Below are 15,113 nucleotides of genomic sequence, written 5' to 3' on the forward strand. Positions count from 1 at the left end.
GTCACATGGAATTGTCGACTAATTTTTATTTAAATGTTATGCATAATTGATTTAGATCATTTAATTTTGATGGGAGTAGATACTAATTAATTAATTATTATTATTATTACACCATCCTTTTCCTTTTGTTAATTTGTTCCGTTGGAAAAAGACACAGTTTGATGACCACCATGAATATTCATTTTATGAAAAAAAATCATACTTTTAATCTTATTAGATTATTCTCGAATTCTCGATCTATAAATTCAAAGTATTAAATTAATATAATTTGAATTTATGGTTGAAGATTTTACACTCAAATATCTACATTAAGTTTTTTTACAAAGGCTAAATTAACTGGATAAAAAAAAGTATAATATACACGGGGAAACCTTAAAACTGCTTAAAAAATTGAATTAAAAATTTAAAGGTAAAATTTTTAATCTAACTCAATTATTCAAATGACAATTACATCAATCCATTTAGGATCTTGACACCCATTGCTAATTTTAATATTGATTTAGAAAATGTATCAAATTTTGATGCACAACCCTAAAGGTTCATTGTATGTCATTGCCCTTAATTATTAGCGTGTGAAAAGGACAATTGCATCAACATAATTCAAATGTTAAGTTATTAATTAATTAGTGTAAATAAATCTTGTAATCATAGATTAACACCTTTTTAGAGGGAAGCTAAGGGAGAGTACAAATGTATGTACAATCATAAACTAAGACTTAATCACATGAAGAATACATATATAATAATCCACACTATATATAATTAGCATTTACACAAATGAGGAAGCATGTTGGAAAGTTTATTGAATAGGAGTGACGACTATTTTGGGATGGGTTAGTAATAATGTGACATTGGCTTCCACATCTAGTCACATGATCGATTCGTCACCTCACCCTCCCCAAATAAGAATATATAGTAGTTCCACTACACACACCCTTGATTATATCATTATATATATTTTTTGACCTTATAAATATAAAATATTTTCCTTGATAATTTCCTCTCAAATACTTGTATTACCTAGCCTATCATCACTTTATATGTCTCCTACCATCCTTTCTAACTCAAATTTTGTATATCTTAGCTAATATGTTCTATATGGAGCACCCTTTTGATTATTATTCTATCAAATTATTTTAGTTATTACCAGTTTACCACATGTGTTAATGTATAAATTTGACCATTTATATTTTATTTGTTTTCTTAATGATGTGTAACATACTTTGTATTCTGTAGATTTTTGTAAAAGCTCTTTGAGTCGCTTTGGATCTAACATATTGGAAGCATAAAAGTAAATACTCTATCAATCAATAAATAAATTAAGCTAAACTTTTGTATACATCCTATGTACAGTAATATTACTTTATATCAACTTTTATAGAATTTATGGTAACTTTTGTTGAATTTAGGGTAACTTTTATCCATAAAACTTAAATAAATTTTATTTACATCAGGATAACTTATATATACTCAGTATCTTTCATTCATTATAGGATAACTTTTGTTTCTTAAACTTTAAACAAATGTGCTCCCTCCATGTTTTTTTAAGTGTTACACTTTCCATTTCCGGCTGTGTTTTTTTTAAGTGTTACACTTCCTTTTTTTGGCAAAAAGCTACATTAAAATATTATATCTTTCTCCTCTCATGGTCTCCACCCAAACCCAATACTACTTTTTTTTTTTATTATATACTAGGTTAGAACCCGTGCGATGCACAGTTTATATAAAACATATTTTTAATTTGTACATTTTAAAAATAAATCGCTATTATACATGAATATAAATAAGATTCACGTATATTTTGTAATTTTAAAATTTTTATTTTAATCAAAATTATGATATAGTATCGGCTCAACATTAACTAATTCATAGTTCAATGTAGGAGGTCATTTATTAGTGTGTTTTTTTAAAATTGTTTCAATTTCCTACGATAAATTAATAGATTTTAATTGTATTGTAGAAGCTTCTAATATTTAAATTTCAAAGATATTAAATATGGTAGCTTTCAAAAAAAAAAAAAAAGATGACATCATCATTGCATTTAGGCAGGATTTTTATTTATTGAGAAAGCGACACGTGGACAATGATGATGTCAGCAACTTCTGATTTATTATTCCTTCCGTCCCTTAATACAATGCCTCTTTTGAGCATTTATTCGTCACATACTAAAGAGAAAGAAACATTGTATTAAGGGACGGAGGGAGTAATAGTTAATAGATTTTCTCTCATATTCATTACTTTTTAATAAACTATTAACCAGACTATCTTTCTTTTACAATTTTTTAATATTTCAACTACTCCACTTACCTCTTATTTTATTTAAGTCAATTAAATTACCTAAAACTATATGTCGGTCAAACTGTAACACTTAAAAAAAACACAGAGGGAGTACAATATTTTACTATATATCCAATTTTTTAAAATAGTTGTCATAAATTAAAATGCATCATCAAAGAAACACCTTAGACAAGATATGTACTCGTAATTATATAGATAGCTAAACATTGTATAAGTCAAAGTGAAGTAGCTAAAAATCGAGTTGAATTAGAAAATGATGAAAAAAAAAGGGCTAGAAGATGGACATTCTCTGGGTAGGAGTATCAATATAGGGATCAGTTAATAAATGTTTTATCTATCTTTATACGTGTCTTAGGATAATGATACTTTTACTTTAATGTAGTACTCACTAAATAGTTTAATAAATAAAATAAAATAATTGATGAGTGTGTTTTTGATTTAAAAGAGTGATACGTGTCGAAGCATGCATGGTTGATGCACCGCATCACGTGATTAAAAAAATTGGGTAGCCTACCACAACGTCGCCTCCCAAATCACGTGGCCCAACTCACGCTTTGGTGTGGTGGCCCCCACTCTCTCTTACGCGATCCACTTTCTCTTTCTCTCTTTTATTCATACCTGTTTTTTAGATTCATTGCTACTCCTTCTCTTTCTCGTGTTATTGTTTTTACTCTCTCCATTTTTTTAATTGTTATGTTATTTCAAATTATTTTAGTTTTTACGTTTATGTTACATTCTCTTCAGCTTAATTTAAATTTTCTTTTTTAATTTGGTTTCTGTAAGTCATATGTAGGGAAAAATATATTTATGTGAAATATTGTTAGAATAATTTTTTTTTTTTTTAAAAACTACTCCGTATTATAATATCTAACTTTATAAAATTTTCATGTTAAGATTTGAGGTTATTATTATTGGTTAAAGTTATGTATTGATGACAAGTGTAATACAAGTAAATGAAATAGGGCTAATAAAAAAAAATAGAAGAGTATTTATATTCAAGCATATGTGCTAAAAGTTGAAACGTGTCAGATGTTTGAGACCAGCGAAAGTAATTCGTAAAAATTGTAAAAATTACAGATGAAAGTCTACTCCAACTACTTTGTACTCGTACTACTTTCTCCGTATACTAAGATAATCGATACTATCAAATTACAAAGTTTTATACCGGCTGGCCACACCGTATGATCATGGTTATTCAGTCGGTCAAGGATTACTTAATCGATTGCTCAATTAGGGATTATTCGATAAGTCAAAGACTATTTTAGTGTGTGTCAGCTGTCCACAGTATCACATGCCACACAAAATACACACCTTAACAAAAATTACTACTCAATCCGTCCCTAAATTACATTTTTGTTTCTAGCATTTATTCCTCATATAATAGAGGAAAACATGAATGTAATTTAGGGACGGAGGGAGTAATTATAATTGAAGGGTTGAATTGACTCTTAGATTTGTTCATTATTTTTACTCCATCTATCAGTTATTATAAAAGGGCATTGGATATCCAATAACTTAAGCATGCATGAGTGTAGCTAGGCTGTGTAGTTATCTTTGTTTTTTCCCCTAGTTGTAATCACATGTTCCTAAAATTTTCAACCTTTAATAAAACAATTTGAAAAATATACAACTATTTGCAAGTTGAGGTTATCCAATCAATTTGGTGTAGTTGGTACTTTGTAGGTTATTAGGATGTTTACCTTGTAACCTTAAATATCAAATATTATATGATCTCATTTAGTTGTAATTTAAAGTGATATTTCCTTTATCCTCTCCATCACTGTAAAGAACCTAACTTTCAAATTTAGACTAGCTCATATAAAAGTCTAATTCATCAACAAATCCATTTTTTCCATAAAAATATTAGATATTTCATCCCTTCATCTTATAGTAAATATTTATTTTTAAAAAACTAGTTGTGTTAAAAATTTCTTTATCATTAACACATTCACATTTGAGTTGGGTTCTATAATATACTACCTCCGTTACTTTTTAGTTGTAATGAAAGAATTTTTTTTATCTTATAAATAATACTTCTATCTCTTTATTGCAATTAAACGTACGGATCGGAGGCAGTATAAAAAACTCAATTAGCTCACTAACATAAACAAAATGCTTTTAAAATATTTCTTCCTCCGTTCCATAATTTTGAGCCAGTATTCCTTTTTGGGTGTCCCAAAATGTTATGCCTGTTTCTAAAAGTAGCCCATAATCATTACTTACTTTTTATATTTTCCATACAAAATACACATTTATCCAAAAAATTGTTACTTATTTTTTCTCTTTTTTTTTATACAATATTCTTTACTTTTTATCTTTTTCCATACAATATTCTCTACTTTTTATCTTTTCAATAGAATATTCTCCTACTTTCACCATTCTTCTTAATTATCATAATTTTTTTTAGAGAAATAGGCACAAAATAATGAGATGGAGAAAATACTGTATAAAAATACTTATTAAATATAATTATTAAAGAATTATATAAATGAGAAAGGAAGCTCATGAAAAAATGAAATGGTTGATAAATGATGCTATAAAATGATGCAAGTATACAACAGTGAAGAGGGGGGGGGGGGGGGGGGGGGTGTAGGCACATGAAGGGAGTGATCGCCCAAGTATTGCGTATGTGACATAAAATGATGTGACAAGACATAATTCGTATGTGTCTTTTAATTAATTGAAAATGTAAATTTAGGCTTTAGCAGTAGGAAAGAACGCACGTGAGTGAGGGAAGCAGCCAGTCACGTGCGCCCATCCCCTGCCGTTCATATGCCACACTCACACACACACAGCCTGCCGAGTAGGGACCACTCTTTTATACCCTCCTTCTCCCGTTCCGTTTTAACGTCCGTTATCTTACTTCTTTTTCTTTTTTTATTTTATTTTATTTTTTTTATTGTGAATAATTCAAGGATTTGTGATAATAAAAATTCCATATTGGTAAATAAATATTAGGTTTAAATTTTATTTATAGTAATTCAAGAATTTGTGATAATAAAAATTCTATATTGGTAAATAAATATTAGTTTTAAAATTTATTTTTATTATTTCTAATGAATACAATGTAATTACCTCGTATTAGACATGATTTATAGATGCATTCAAAAAGAAAATTTTAAAGGGCGGTTGATAAAAATTGATCTTAAAATGTTTAAAATTGCGAAAGAAGCTCTAACTACTTGAGTTATCATTTGAAATTATTAACTCTTATATAAACTTAGTTTTTTCTAATTTAAGTTAAAAAAAAGGTGCACTTAGGAGGGATTAAGTTTACAAAAATCATTGTTTAGCAAGCTATTTAAAATGGTTGAGCTGTTTGGTTGACAATAAAAAGTGTAAATGTGTGAATTGTAAATTCATGGGAATTGTAACTTCCCACAAAATATGGAAAGTTGATTACCCAGCCCGCATTGTAACTTCTTTTATGCTAATCAAACAGCTTAGGGAATTTTTAAGAATTTGATGTAGGCATTAATTCCCATGAAATACAAATTCGTATGGAAAGTAAATTCCCATATTAAACAAACAACAACTTGTATTGTGTGCGGCTAGCCACACCATATGGTCACTTATAAAATAACAAAGTAACTCCTATAACACTGATCAAGTAACCCCTTTAATGCTGACCGAGTAACCCTTATAACACTGATTGAGTAACCCCTATTACACTAAGTAACTCCTACAACACTAGTGAAGTAACTATTATGATGGATGGCCGCACAGCGTGACCAGCCACATATAAAAATTTGTATAGATTCAAAGTGTAAAAAATCTTTTGAATTGCTCGAATGTAAAAGGAATGTCTTAATATTACCCTAGGTCATGAACTCATGATATATCGATAAGTTAGACGTCTATTTTTCTAGCATGGGATTATTCAACTATGTTTTGATAACTAATTCATGTTCTGATAATTCATCCAATTAAAATCAAGAGAATTTTTCTTCATTTGATCCTTTCACAATAAAAGCATATATAAACAAGCTGATCACAAATCAAACCACTAATTCACAATTCATCTTCAACTCATTTTTAAAAATATAATATACAATCATATTAAGAATTTAAGACCGGTTTTTATCTCCACAAGGATGACAATTGGACGGGTTGAATTTGGATTCCTTTCGTCACACCCGTATCCACCGGCATGGCAAGTATACATAGCCAACAATCATATTTTGATATTTGCTTAGTTCAATTAAACTCTAGACTCACACTCACCCCCACCTTCAGAGTCACCTACTAGTATACTACCCGAGTAGATAACTGAATATCAATCATCCGCTTGTTACCACATGACAAGTGAGCGTAAAGAGTTACAGATTTGAACATAGGTGATACTATTAGAACCATAGGAGCGCACACGCGGACAGGGAGGGGGGAAGGGTGGTGGGGGTGCTGGTGCGTTGGCGAGGTGAGAATGTGAGACAAGCGGATATGGGGGTGTAGGATTTCAAAAAATGCAAATATTAATACATGCTTACTAGTCCACCATCCATCAAAATCATACAGAGTCCTCTATCTTGTACGAATGCTTTGCAGAGGCTACATAATCATATCCATATGTCATCCGATCCCTAATCTTTCTTAAGTAAATGTATAAACAAACCAGTGAATTTCACTTGCTGTCTATGTTGTTCCAAAATAGGCCTATATAAGTCTCATTAACCATTTCCTAGTTCTCTAGCAAATGAAACAAGTAAATATTATTCATCAAAAAAGAAACAAGTAAAGATTATATCTGCTATACTTTTGGTCATGTAATGAAGACACAAATGTTACAAATACAATAAATTATATACAATGACTAGGGACTTTTTTAGGATCTACCCGAATCAGTCTCAAAAATTTTCACCACTGTAATGGTAAAAGATAATGAGTTTCATCATCAGCAATTCCGCATATAAATATTTTTTTCAAGAATTCAAGCTGCAACTTTAGCAGTAACCTTAGAACTATTCAATTTCTTGGACATGATCGAATTAACTACATCCTTGACAAAGACGTAGAAGCATTCCCTACAAGAGCTAGGCACTATCGTAGATCTATGAAACTGTGGAGTTTGATCACCGTGATGGCATACTAATGTTGGGGCTGGACTAACAATTTTTCGGTGCTCAAAGCCACAGGAAGCCAAAATTGTATGTGTTGAAAGCCTGGCGATTTCCTTGAATGCATCCACGCCTAGTTGATTAAAACAGAAGGAAAAATGAGAATACAAGATTGAGTCAAGAACAAAATCAATATTACTCCAATACTTTTAAATGCGCCCATTCTAAGGGGTTATATGTAAGCAATCTCAACAATACAACAATATAGAAAAGGAATTTCGAATTGTACATTCATCCAACACTACACTTTGCTATCTCAATGTCATAAATAAAACGAACAGGTAGTTTAGCAAGTCATTTTAACTAATATCCTTATTATTCTAAAGTAAAAACATACTAGTAGGTTTTCTTGTAAATTTCCATTTCACATCAAAGATTTTCACAATTTTAGTTTACTAGAATGTTAAGACTTATCGCATTGTTTCTGGTATATTTTTGTTATGAAGTAGCAGTGTCATATGTATCAGATTAAGGGTCAGTTTCTTCAACAACAAGGGTAAGGTGCCCACATACAAGTATACAACACCCAACCCCTTTAAAGGCATTGAACATTTAAATCAATGCTGACATGATAAATGAATCACGTCTAAATCATCCCAAGTCACAAGATTATCACAAGAAAATTGCATCAACAAACAATTTCAATATAATCACTCTATCAAAACCCAGAACTTGTAGATCTCTGGTGGAGGGAAGGGCCAAATAGGGGGGACTATCTCTAGCAAAAAATACTGAAAAGGATTCTTTCAAAGTAATCTAAAGCAGATAACGCCAAACAAAAGAACAACATATACTAAGAGAGATTTTCATCAGCGTACCTAATCGTTTGTTTTTACAAAGGAGCTTTAGGTTGAGCTTGACAAGGGATTGAATCTCACCCTTTGCCTCATCATCCTTGTTACCCTTGCTGGTGTTGTTAAACCCAACACTTCCAGGACATACTGATATTTTCTTGCCTTCCAACTTGACATTAAATGCAGCAGAGCCACCCACTACAGGATCACACGAAGATGTCGAGCAAGCAAAACCATTCTGTTCATCAGAAAAATTTGACAACCCTCTTCCTAGATTTGCATCAGAAAGTAAGCCAGTTTTATTACGACAATTGTCAGCTTGTGCTGATGTCTGTGGCTCCTGCTTACTGGATGCACAGATATTCATATGGCCATTTTTCTTCAAAGGAAATGCAGATGCTTCCATCCTCTGCAATCTGGGATGCGATACATCAGACGTACCTGCTATTTGCCCACATGAAGATGCTGGCCAAGCAGAGCCATCATCAAGAACAGTAGTCTCTCCTCCCTGTAGCTTTTTGGGTGATGCTAAGAGTGCTGTGTTGTGATGAATATTAGCTCGTACTTCTCTGGGCATAGATAAATTACGGACAAAGGACTTCTGATACTTGCTGCTAGAGGCATTATCAGCTTGTGATGAAAAATTAGTCAAACGATGCTTTCCAGAAGTGTCAGCAGGCCTTCCACTTACCTTATCAGTAAGCTTTTGCTTCTCAAATTTAGGGGACATTAGATCCTTTCTTCCAGACACTACACACTTAGGTACAAATTTATCTATTTTTAAACTATGTGCTTTATTTTGAGAAATCTTAGGAGTATTTTTTGACTTAGCAGTTTGCTGCACAGTCTTTGCTTTTGTCATCAATTTCCAAGCTCTGTCAACATTGTAGGAATCTTTATCACATGTGTCATCACAAGACTTTGATTGCAAAGAGCTCGCAGATGAAATGGATTGCAATTCACAAATTTTTTCTCCACTTGTTCCATTAACATTCTTTTTCTTACTAGCTTTACTTAAGGAATCAGAAAATGCTAGAGAGAAGCTCAAGGATCCAGCTCTAAAAGCACCCCAATTCTCACGCAAGACATTAATGTGCCTGTGAGCATTTCGGCAATTCTGCAGTGTTCTAGCACTAGATGACATATCAGCAAAACACAAATTATCTCTTTCACCAGGTACACTTCGTGCAGATGCAATATTTGACTGATCAGAAGCAGTAGCTTTGGAAGAAAACTCTGTCAGATTTTGAGACGATTTGAGAAGCCTATCTGTCTCAGAGTCAGGCTCCTTTGACCTATTTGGGTCTCTCACAATATCAAATATTGAGACAGAAGCTGAACTTGGCAACGGTTCCTCATCACAAGGAGGAGGATCAATAGAAGTAACAGCATCATCACTCATACCATTTTCAAGCTGCTCATCCCGTAGAAGAGCACAATCCCGGCAAAACCAATCATCTTCAGGTACAGTGGCACCAAGGCCAACACAAAAAGTATGTGAAGCTGAGTCGCAGAGATCACATAAAAGAAGAAGGCACTCATCCGTTGAACCATTGCAGACAGAGCACTTTGCTTGTGCATATGGGTCAACTGGTTCCCCAAAAGGATCATAGATCTGCAAGTAAGACATACAACCAATAATAATTAATAGATACTAAGCATTAGCAATCAAAGATACCATCACACTCAGCGCCGTCAGCAGGACAACCAAACATGTATCTTGGCCAACAGTCAAAGCAGTGGAGGCTTAATCTTCTGAGTGAATTATTAAGGAAAGGCTTAATATCCATGGTCAAATTACAGTAAAATTAAGCTGGACCTATGATGTCATATAACTTTCACAAAATCACAATAGCTACTTCCTAGTTTCTACAACATCAACGTATTACACCAACCATTTAAAACAAATATATTACATTTGGTACCCTAACATATGACAAAATTCTGCATTGGTAACCTATTGAAATAATTGTTTCACCTCATTGGCTTGACAATAAGGTTGTTAAATTCCAGTAAAAAATGATGTGTCATCCAAGATTTCTTACAGAATATTCAATTTTAACTGTTGAAAAATAATAAATTAGAAATCCGATTAAATTGATGTAATATTGGAATATAATTTTCATATTCAACTTCAATGGTCTAAATTATAAGATTACAAATAAAATATTTCTTGACCTTAATGGATACAAACTTCAACATTGTTACAGATCACTAAATTGAAGCTAATTTTACAATATCAAGTCACCAAATTGATATTATGCTATATCAAGTAACCCAAGTGATATTTCTAAGATACTATAGTATCCTTAAAGCACCAAAATTGGAAAAATTCCTTTAGAAAAGCTTCTTATGCCCAAAAAGGTACTCTATATGTCTTAAAATGGGGTAAGGCTCAACCATTCTCACTCTTTTAACATCTACTTGTACCACAATAGCATCCTTCAAAAGCCTATTTTCCCAACAGGGCTCATTGATAGATGGTTAGGGAACAAAATTGTATATTTGGTAACAAAAATCGCTTCGATTTTAAGGCCAATCAACCCCTAAGTATTTCTTTTTATACGTAATTCCTCATAACCATCCGCCAACACTCGAGGAATTCCATTGTGTGGGAATGTAATTTTACATAATTTTGGCGATTGTGTAGCATGATCACAAACACTAACATTAAGGATGCAACACTTCCATTGTAAAAACTACATTCATCTTCATAACTTCATAATCACAAACACAATCAAATACATAATCACTTAACAACAAACACAACTTCAATAAGCAGAATTCACATTGAAAAACAAACACTGAAAACATGAAATTCAACAATAACATAAAACGAATTAAATACCTGATCTCGAACCGGAATCCGAACCGAACCTTGACCAATGAAGGTCCCATCTTTTCTCATACGACGAATAGTACTAAACCTCCCTCTACACAAGGGGCAGCGAGACTCAATCTTGGACCACTCGATTATACAAAGAAAGCAAAAGTAATGATCACAACTATCAATAAGACCTCTAACGGTTCTTCCTTCCTCCGACAAACAAATTCCGCAACCATCATTCGTCGGCGATTCGCAACAATCATCGGTTTCGCCGTCATTGTCGTCGATAATCGGAGCTTTACCTTTATCAATTGAAGATGGAATTGCAGGATCTAGGGTTTGGGTTTCCGATTTCAATCGTTTGTTTGGTGAATTGGGGTCTAGGGTTTCCATTACTGAGTGGCTCTGCAACGAGTGATGTGAGTTGAATGAAGTAGGATGATGTATGATGAACTCGCTCAGATTTTCCCACCAAATATGGTTATTTTTTTTTACCAGAGGTCAAGGGAGATAGTTATTTAGAGTTGCGCTGATTATCAATGTTTTAAAAGTCATAAATAAATACTAGTACTAAAATACATTACTCCCTCTATATCTTTTGAAGTGACATATTTTGACCGACACATAATTTTAGGAGATTTTATTGACTTTAATAAAATAAGAGGTTAGTGGGGTAGGTTGGAGGCGTGAGAAATGATAAAGTAAAAGAATGTGAGAGGAAATGGGGACCATGAAAGGAGTGAGAAATGATAAAGTAAGAGATAGTGGGGTGAAGATATATTATTAAAATGTATAAAATTACTAAAAGAGGAAGTGTGTCACTTAAAAAAAACCGTCGTTTAAGGAAGGTGTGTCACTAAAAAAACATGGAGGGAGTATTTATTATTACAAGTATTTAATATGGAGTAAAATCTATCTTTTACAAAAAAAAAAAAAAAAAAAAAAAAAAAGGAGTAAACCTATATTGGACTTAATTGGGCTTTGAATTTTGATATGGATATGAAAATGGATAAATTTGACTTTTAACCTTTGTATTGGATAGGAATCCGGAGTAAAAGTCAAAATTGCCATTGCCAATTTGCCATTAACCAAGCCAAATCAATGAATTATACTTAGGATTGGTATATTACTTTATACGAGCACTTGTATAATTTGGATAATCCATCATATCCATGAATAGTTGTAAATCTTGGGTACAGTATGTCACTAGTTTCAAGTCAAAGTCTTTACTGAATTTGCATAAACATAATGGCTATGTTTGGTAATTGGCTTTTTAATGGCTTTTTGGTTAGCTTTTGGCTTTTGGCTTTTTAAGGTGGTCAAACAGCAAAAAAATGTGTTTGGTAATTGGTTTTTTAGTCAGCGAAAAAGCTGGCTTTTAAGCCAAAATGAAAAAGCTGCTTTGAGTAGCTTTTTTGTTGGCTTTTAGCTTGTTGGCCCACAAATTATCTAATAAACAACCAACAACCACCAATTAATTTACCAAACACTTTTGTAAACAACCAACTTAAACAGCCAATTTCAAAAGCCATTATAAACAGCCAAACATTCCAGCTGGTCAAATAAGCCAAGTGAACCAGCCAGGCCAACAGCCAACCGCCAACAACCATTTGCCAAAATATCAGTTACGCAAAAGAAGTTACACAAAGCCAAAATAATACAAAGTACAAACTATCATAATAAAAAATCCCTAGTCTCCATTTGTTTACCAGTTATACATAAATATAATAAAAAAAAATGACACTATGTAACTAAAAGTCTAAAACAATGAAAGGGGTTATCAAAAAAAAAAAAAAAAAAACAATGAAAGGAAAAACAATTAACACAAGTAAATTTAAGAGAGCAACATAGCTATAGGATAGGCCATTGGTGTGTAAGTACGGCCAATGAACTTGCCAACACCAGGAGTTGAACGTACAAGCCGCCGGCCAAATTGGTCATCTGAGTCCTTTGCATTGCCCGCCTTTATAATCAGACTTTACTATAGATTACACGATACGATTAATTAACTCTAATTGCGCTAATAACACAATTTGGCTCAAGCTGATCGCGTTACTCTAATAACTTGAACATATAGTCCATGCTTAAAAACACTTTCTGGTATATGTTATTAACAGGAGAGGATTGCAAACGAAGTATTACACAGAAGATAAAAAAATTGTTTACTAACCAATGTTCATTTATCTAGATCAAACACATACAAATGACAATCAATCAACAAAGGAAAGAATTAAATCCTAAAACTAAGAAATCATACTTATTGACACTCTTTAGATTACTAACAACATGCTTAGAATCAAATTTTGTACTTAAAGAATCAAATTGAAAGTCTAATTGTGTACTAAGAATCAAATTGAGCTTAAAATCTATTACTGTCAAGAAACGACAGCTTTCCAATGCTACTATATTTTGTATTTCTGCTGCCACTTCAATTCCCTCATCCTAATTACTCCGACGTATCCATTTCTGTCTCTGCTTCTGCTTCGCGCCTTGCCTGTGTTGGATCCTTGCTGTCTTACGTGTCCTGCGGCCACCACCAGAAGTTTCCTTAGTAGATATATTCACAAGATTCGGAGCATTCTCAGAGACTGCAGCTTTTTTACTGTCACTGTTAGCATATTCAGGCACAAGTTCTGTTATCAGTTGTTCCATAATCTGAGAAATTGATGCAGTATCTTCATCTGACAGGCCATATTCTTCTTTAAACTTCTCTACGACTTGCAGAACTGTATTGGTTTCGAGTGAGAAATGAAACCTAACCCTCTTACTACCATAATCTACGAAGTCCATCTGTATCAATTCGCGGTCCTTCACTCTTCCTTTCAATCCAAACTTCTTATTTCCTTTGTCATCATTAATCACCTTTTCTACTTCCCTTCCAGACGACTGCAGTACTGATCTTAGCCTCTGATCACTCGAACCAGGAGGCGGGAATTCCACAATACTAGTTAGCCTCAGATTCGGAAGACTGCATCCTGTTAAATACGTGCTAGGGTCCTGATCCTCAACACTCAGTTCAAGAAACGGATCATTCAACAGTTCAATCGCGGTAGGTCTGACATCTACACCTCCTATACACTTCTGAATGATCTCCTTAAGTTCTTGGTCCATCACTCTCTGTAGCTTATCACGCGAGTCCCTCCATCTCCTCTCTACAGCTTCCTTATACACCATCTGTAGTACACACATCCCAAACTCGTATATCTCAGACCGCGCATTAGCAACAGCAACAGCATCAGCATCAGCATTACTGCTCTCAGTACTACTCCCTGAATCAAGAACTATCGCGCTACATAAATCTCCAAGCTTAACTACACCCGAATTTCCAATAACAAAGAAGTTTTCCAAGCAAAGACTACGAAGATAAATCGGAGGACTAAGACCGTGAAGATAAATCAACACTCCAAGAACATGTCTACACCAATTTTTAATTGGAGTAGTATCTTCAAATCTTCCAATCCAATGTTTCTTAGAATAATCTCTCAAATTCCCACAATAAATTTCAGTAATCATGTTAAGCGTTACAAATTCATTCTTAAAATCGACCCAACAATCGTAACACTTCATTATATTTTCATGGTCCAACTTATGTAACAACTTAGCTTCTTCGTATAATATCTCATGATTTTCAGTAGTTAACACTGTCTTACTCCAAGCAATATCTCTGCCAGTAACTCCATCGAATCCCTTATAGACTACTTTCGATTCGCTGCTCGGTTCTCTGATGAATTGGTTTCCTACTGATGGCTTCTTTAGCCTTAGTACCGGTTGTACAGTTATAATGTCATCGTACCTTGCGAATTGACGTGTCGGGTTTCTCTCCACGACCTTAAGCTCGTCTGCCTGTGAACTCGAATCCGCCATTACTGCAGAGTACTAACTAAGAACAATAAAACAGACTAAAGAAAGATTTGTAATGGAATATTTGATTTTTATAGATGAAACTTTTGTTAGTTATGAAGTGAAAACAGAATATTTGATGAAATGATTTATTTTATGGCAGTAATGTAGATTGCTGATTAAAAACTTAGTTTAGTTAGATGTTACTTGTAAGTTGTAACCAAGATATATATAAAGTGA

The 15,113-nt window shown here is 33.1% G+C and overlaps 2 protein-coding genes across 2 annotated transcripts; both read right to left on the reverse strand.

The window, feature by feature from the left end:
• Nucleotides 1-6,956: 6,956 nt before the first annotated feature.
• Nucleotides 6,957-11,495, reverse strand: LOC145588113 (uncharacterized). Its single transcript, XM_081644762.1, has 3 exons — nt 11,055-11,495; nt 8,231-9,821; nt 6,957-7,485 (listed from the first exon to the last, which is right to left on the reverse strand). Exons 1-3 carry the CDS (start codon nt 11,424-11,426, stop codon nt 7,226-7,228), a joined length of 2,223 nt encoding a protein of 740 aa, XP_081500888.1. The 5' UTR covers nt 11,427-11,495; the 3' UTR covers nt 6,957-7,225.
• Nucleotides 11,496-13,475: 1,980 nt separating this feature from the next.
• LOC145575901 (putative serine/threonine-protein kinase WNK11) lies at nt 13,476-14,897 on the reverse strand. The gene has a single exon (XM_081633698.1). The coding sequence runs from the start codon at nt 14,895-14,897 to the stop codon at nt 13,476-13,478; it is 1,422 nt and encodes a 473-aa protein (XP_081489824.1).
• Nucleotides 14,898-15,113: the final 216 nt, after the last annotated feature.

This window comes from Chenopodium album, chromosome 2, assembly GCF_948465745.1.
Source record: "Chenopodium album chromosome 2, dcCheAlbu1.1, whole genome shotgun sequence".
Classification (NCBI taxonomy): Eukaryota; Viridiplantae; Streptophyta; class Magnoliopsida; order Caryophyllales; family Amaranthaceae; genus Chenopodium; species Chenopodium album.

What these genes read in the sequence shown, in the direction of transcription:
- LOC145575901 (XM_081633698.1), bottom strand. Translation starts at nt 14,897, where the DNA reads ATGGCGGATTCGAGTTCACAGGCAGACGAGCTTAAGGTCGTGGAGAGA.
- LOC145588113 (XM_081644762.1), bottom strand. Translation starts at nt 11,426, where the DNA reads ATGGAAACCCTAGACCCCAATTCACCAAACAAACGATTGAAATCGGAA. An exon ending in GGATTCCGGTTCGAGATCAG is followed by an intron (nt 9,822 to 11,054) that starts GTATTTAATTCG and finishes TCTTACTTGCAG; the next exon opens with ATCTATGATCCTTTTGGGGA. An exon ending in TTGTAAAAACAAACGATTAG is followed by an intron (nt 7,486 to 8,230) that starts GTACGCTGATGA and finishes TTAATCAACTAG; the next exon opens with GCGTGGATGCATTCAAGGAA.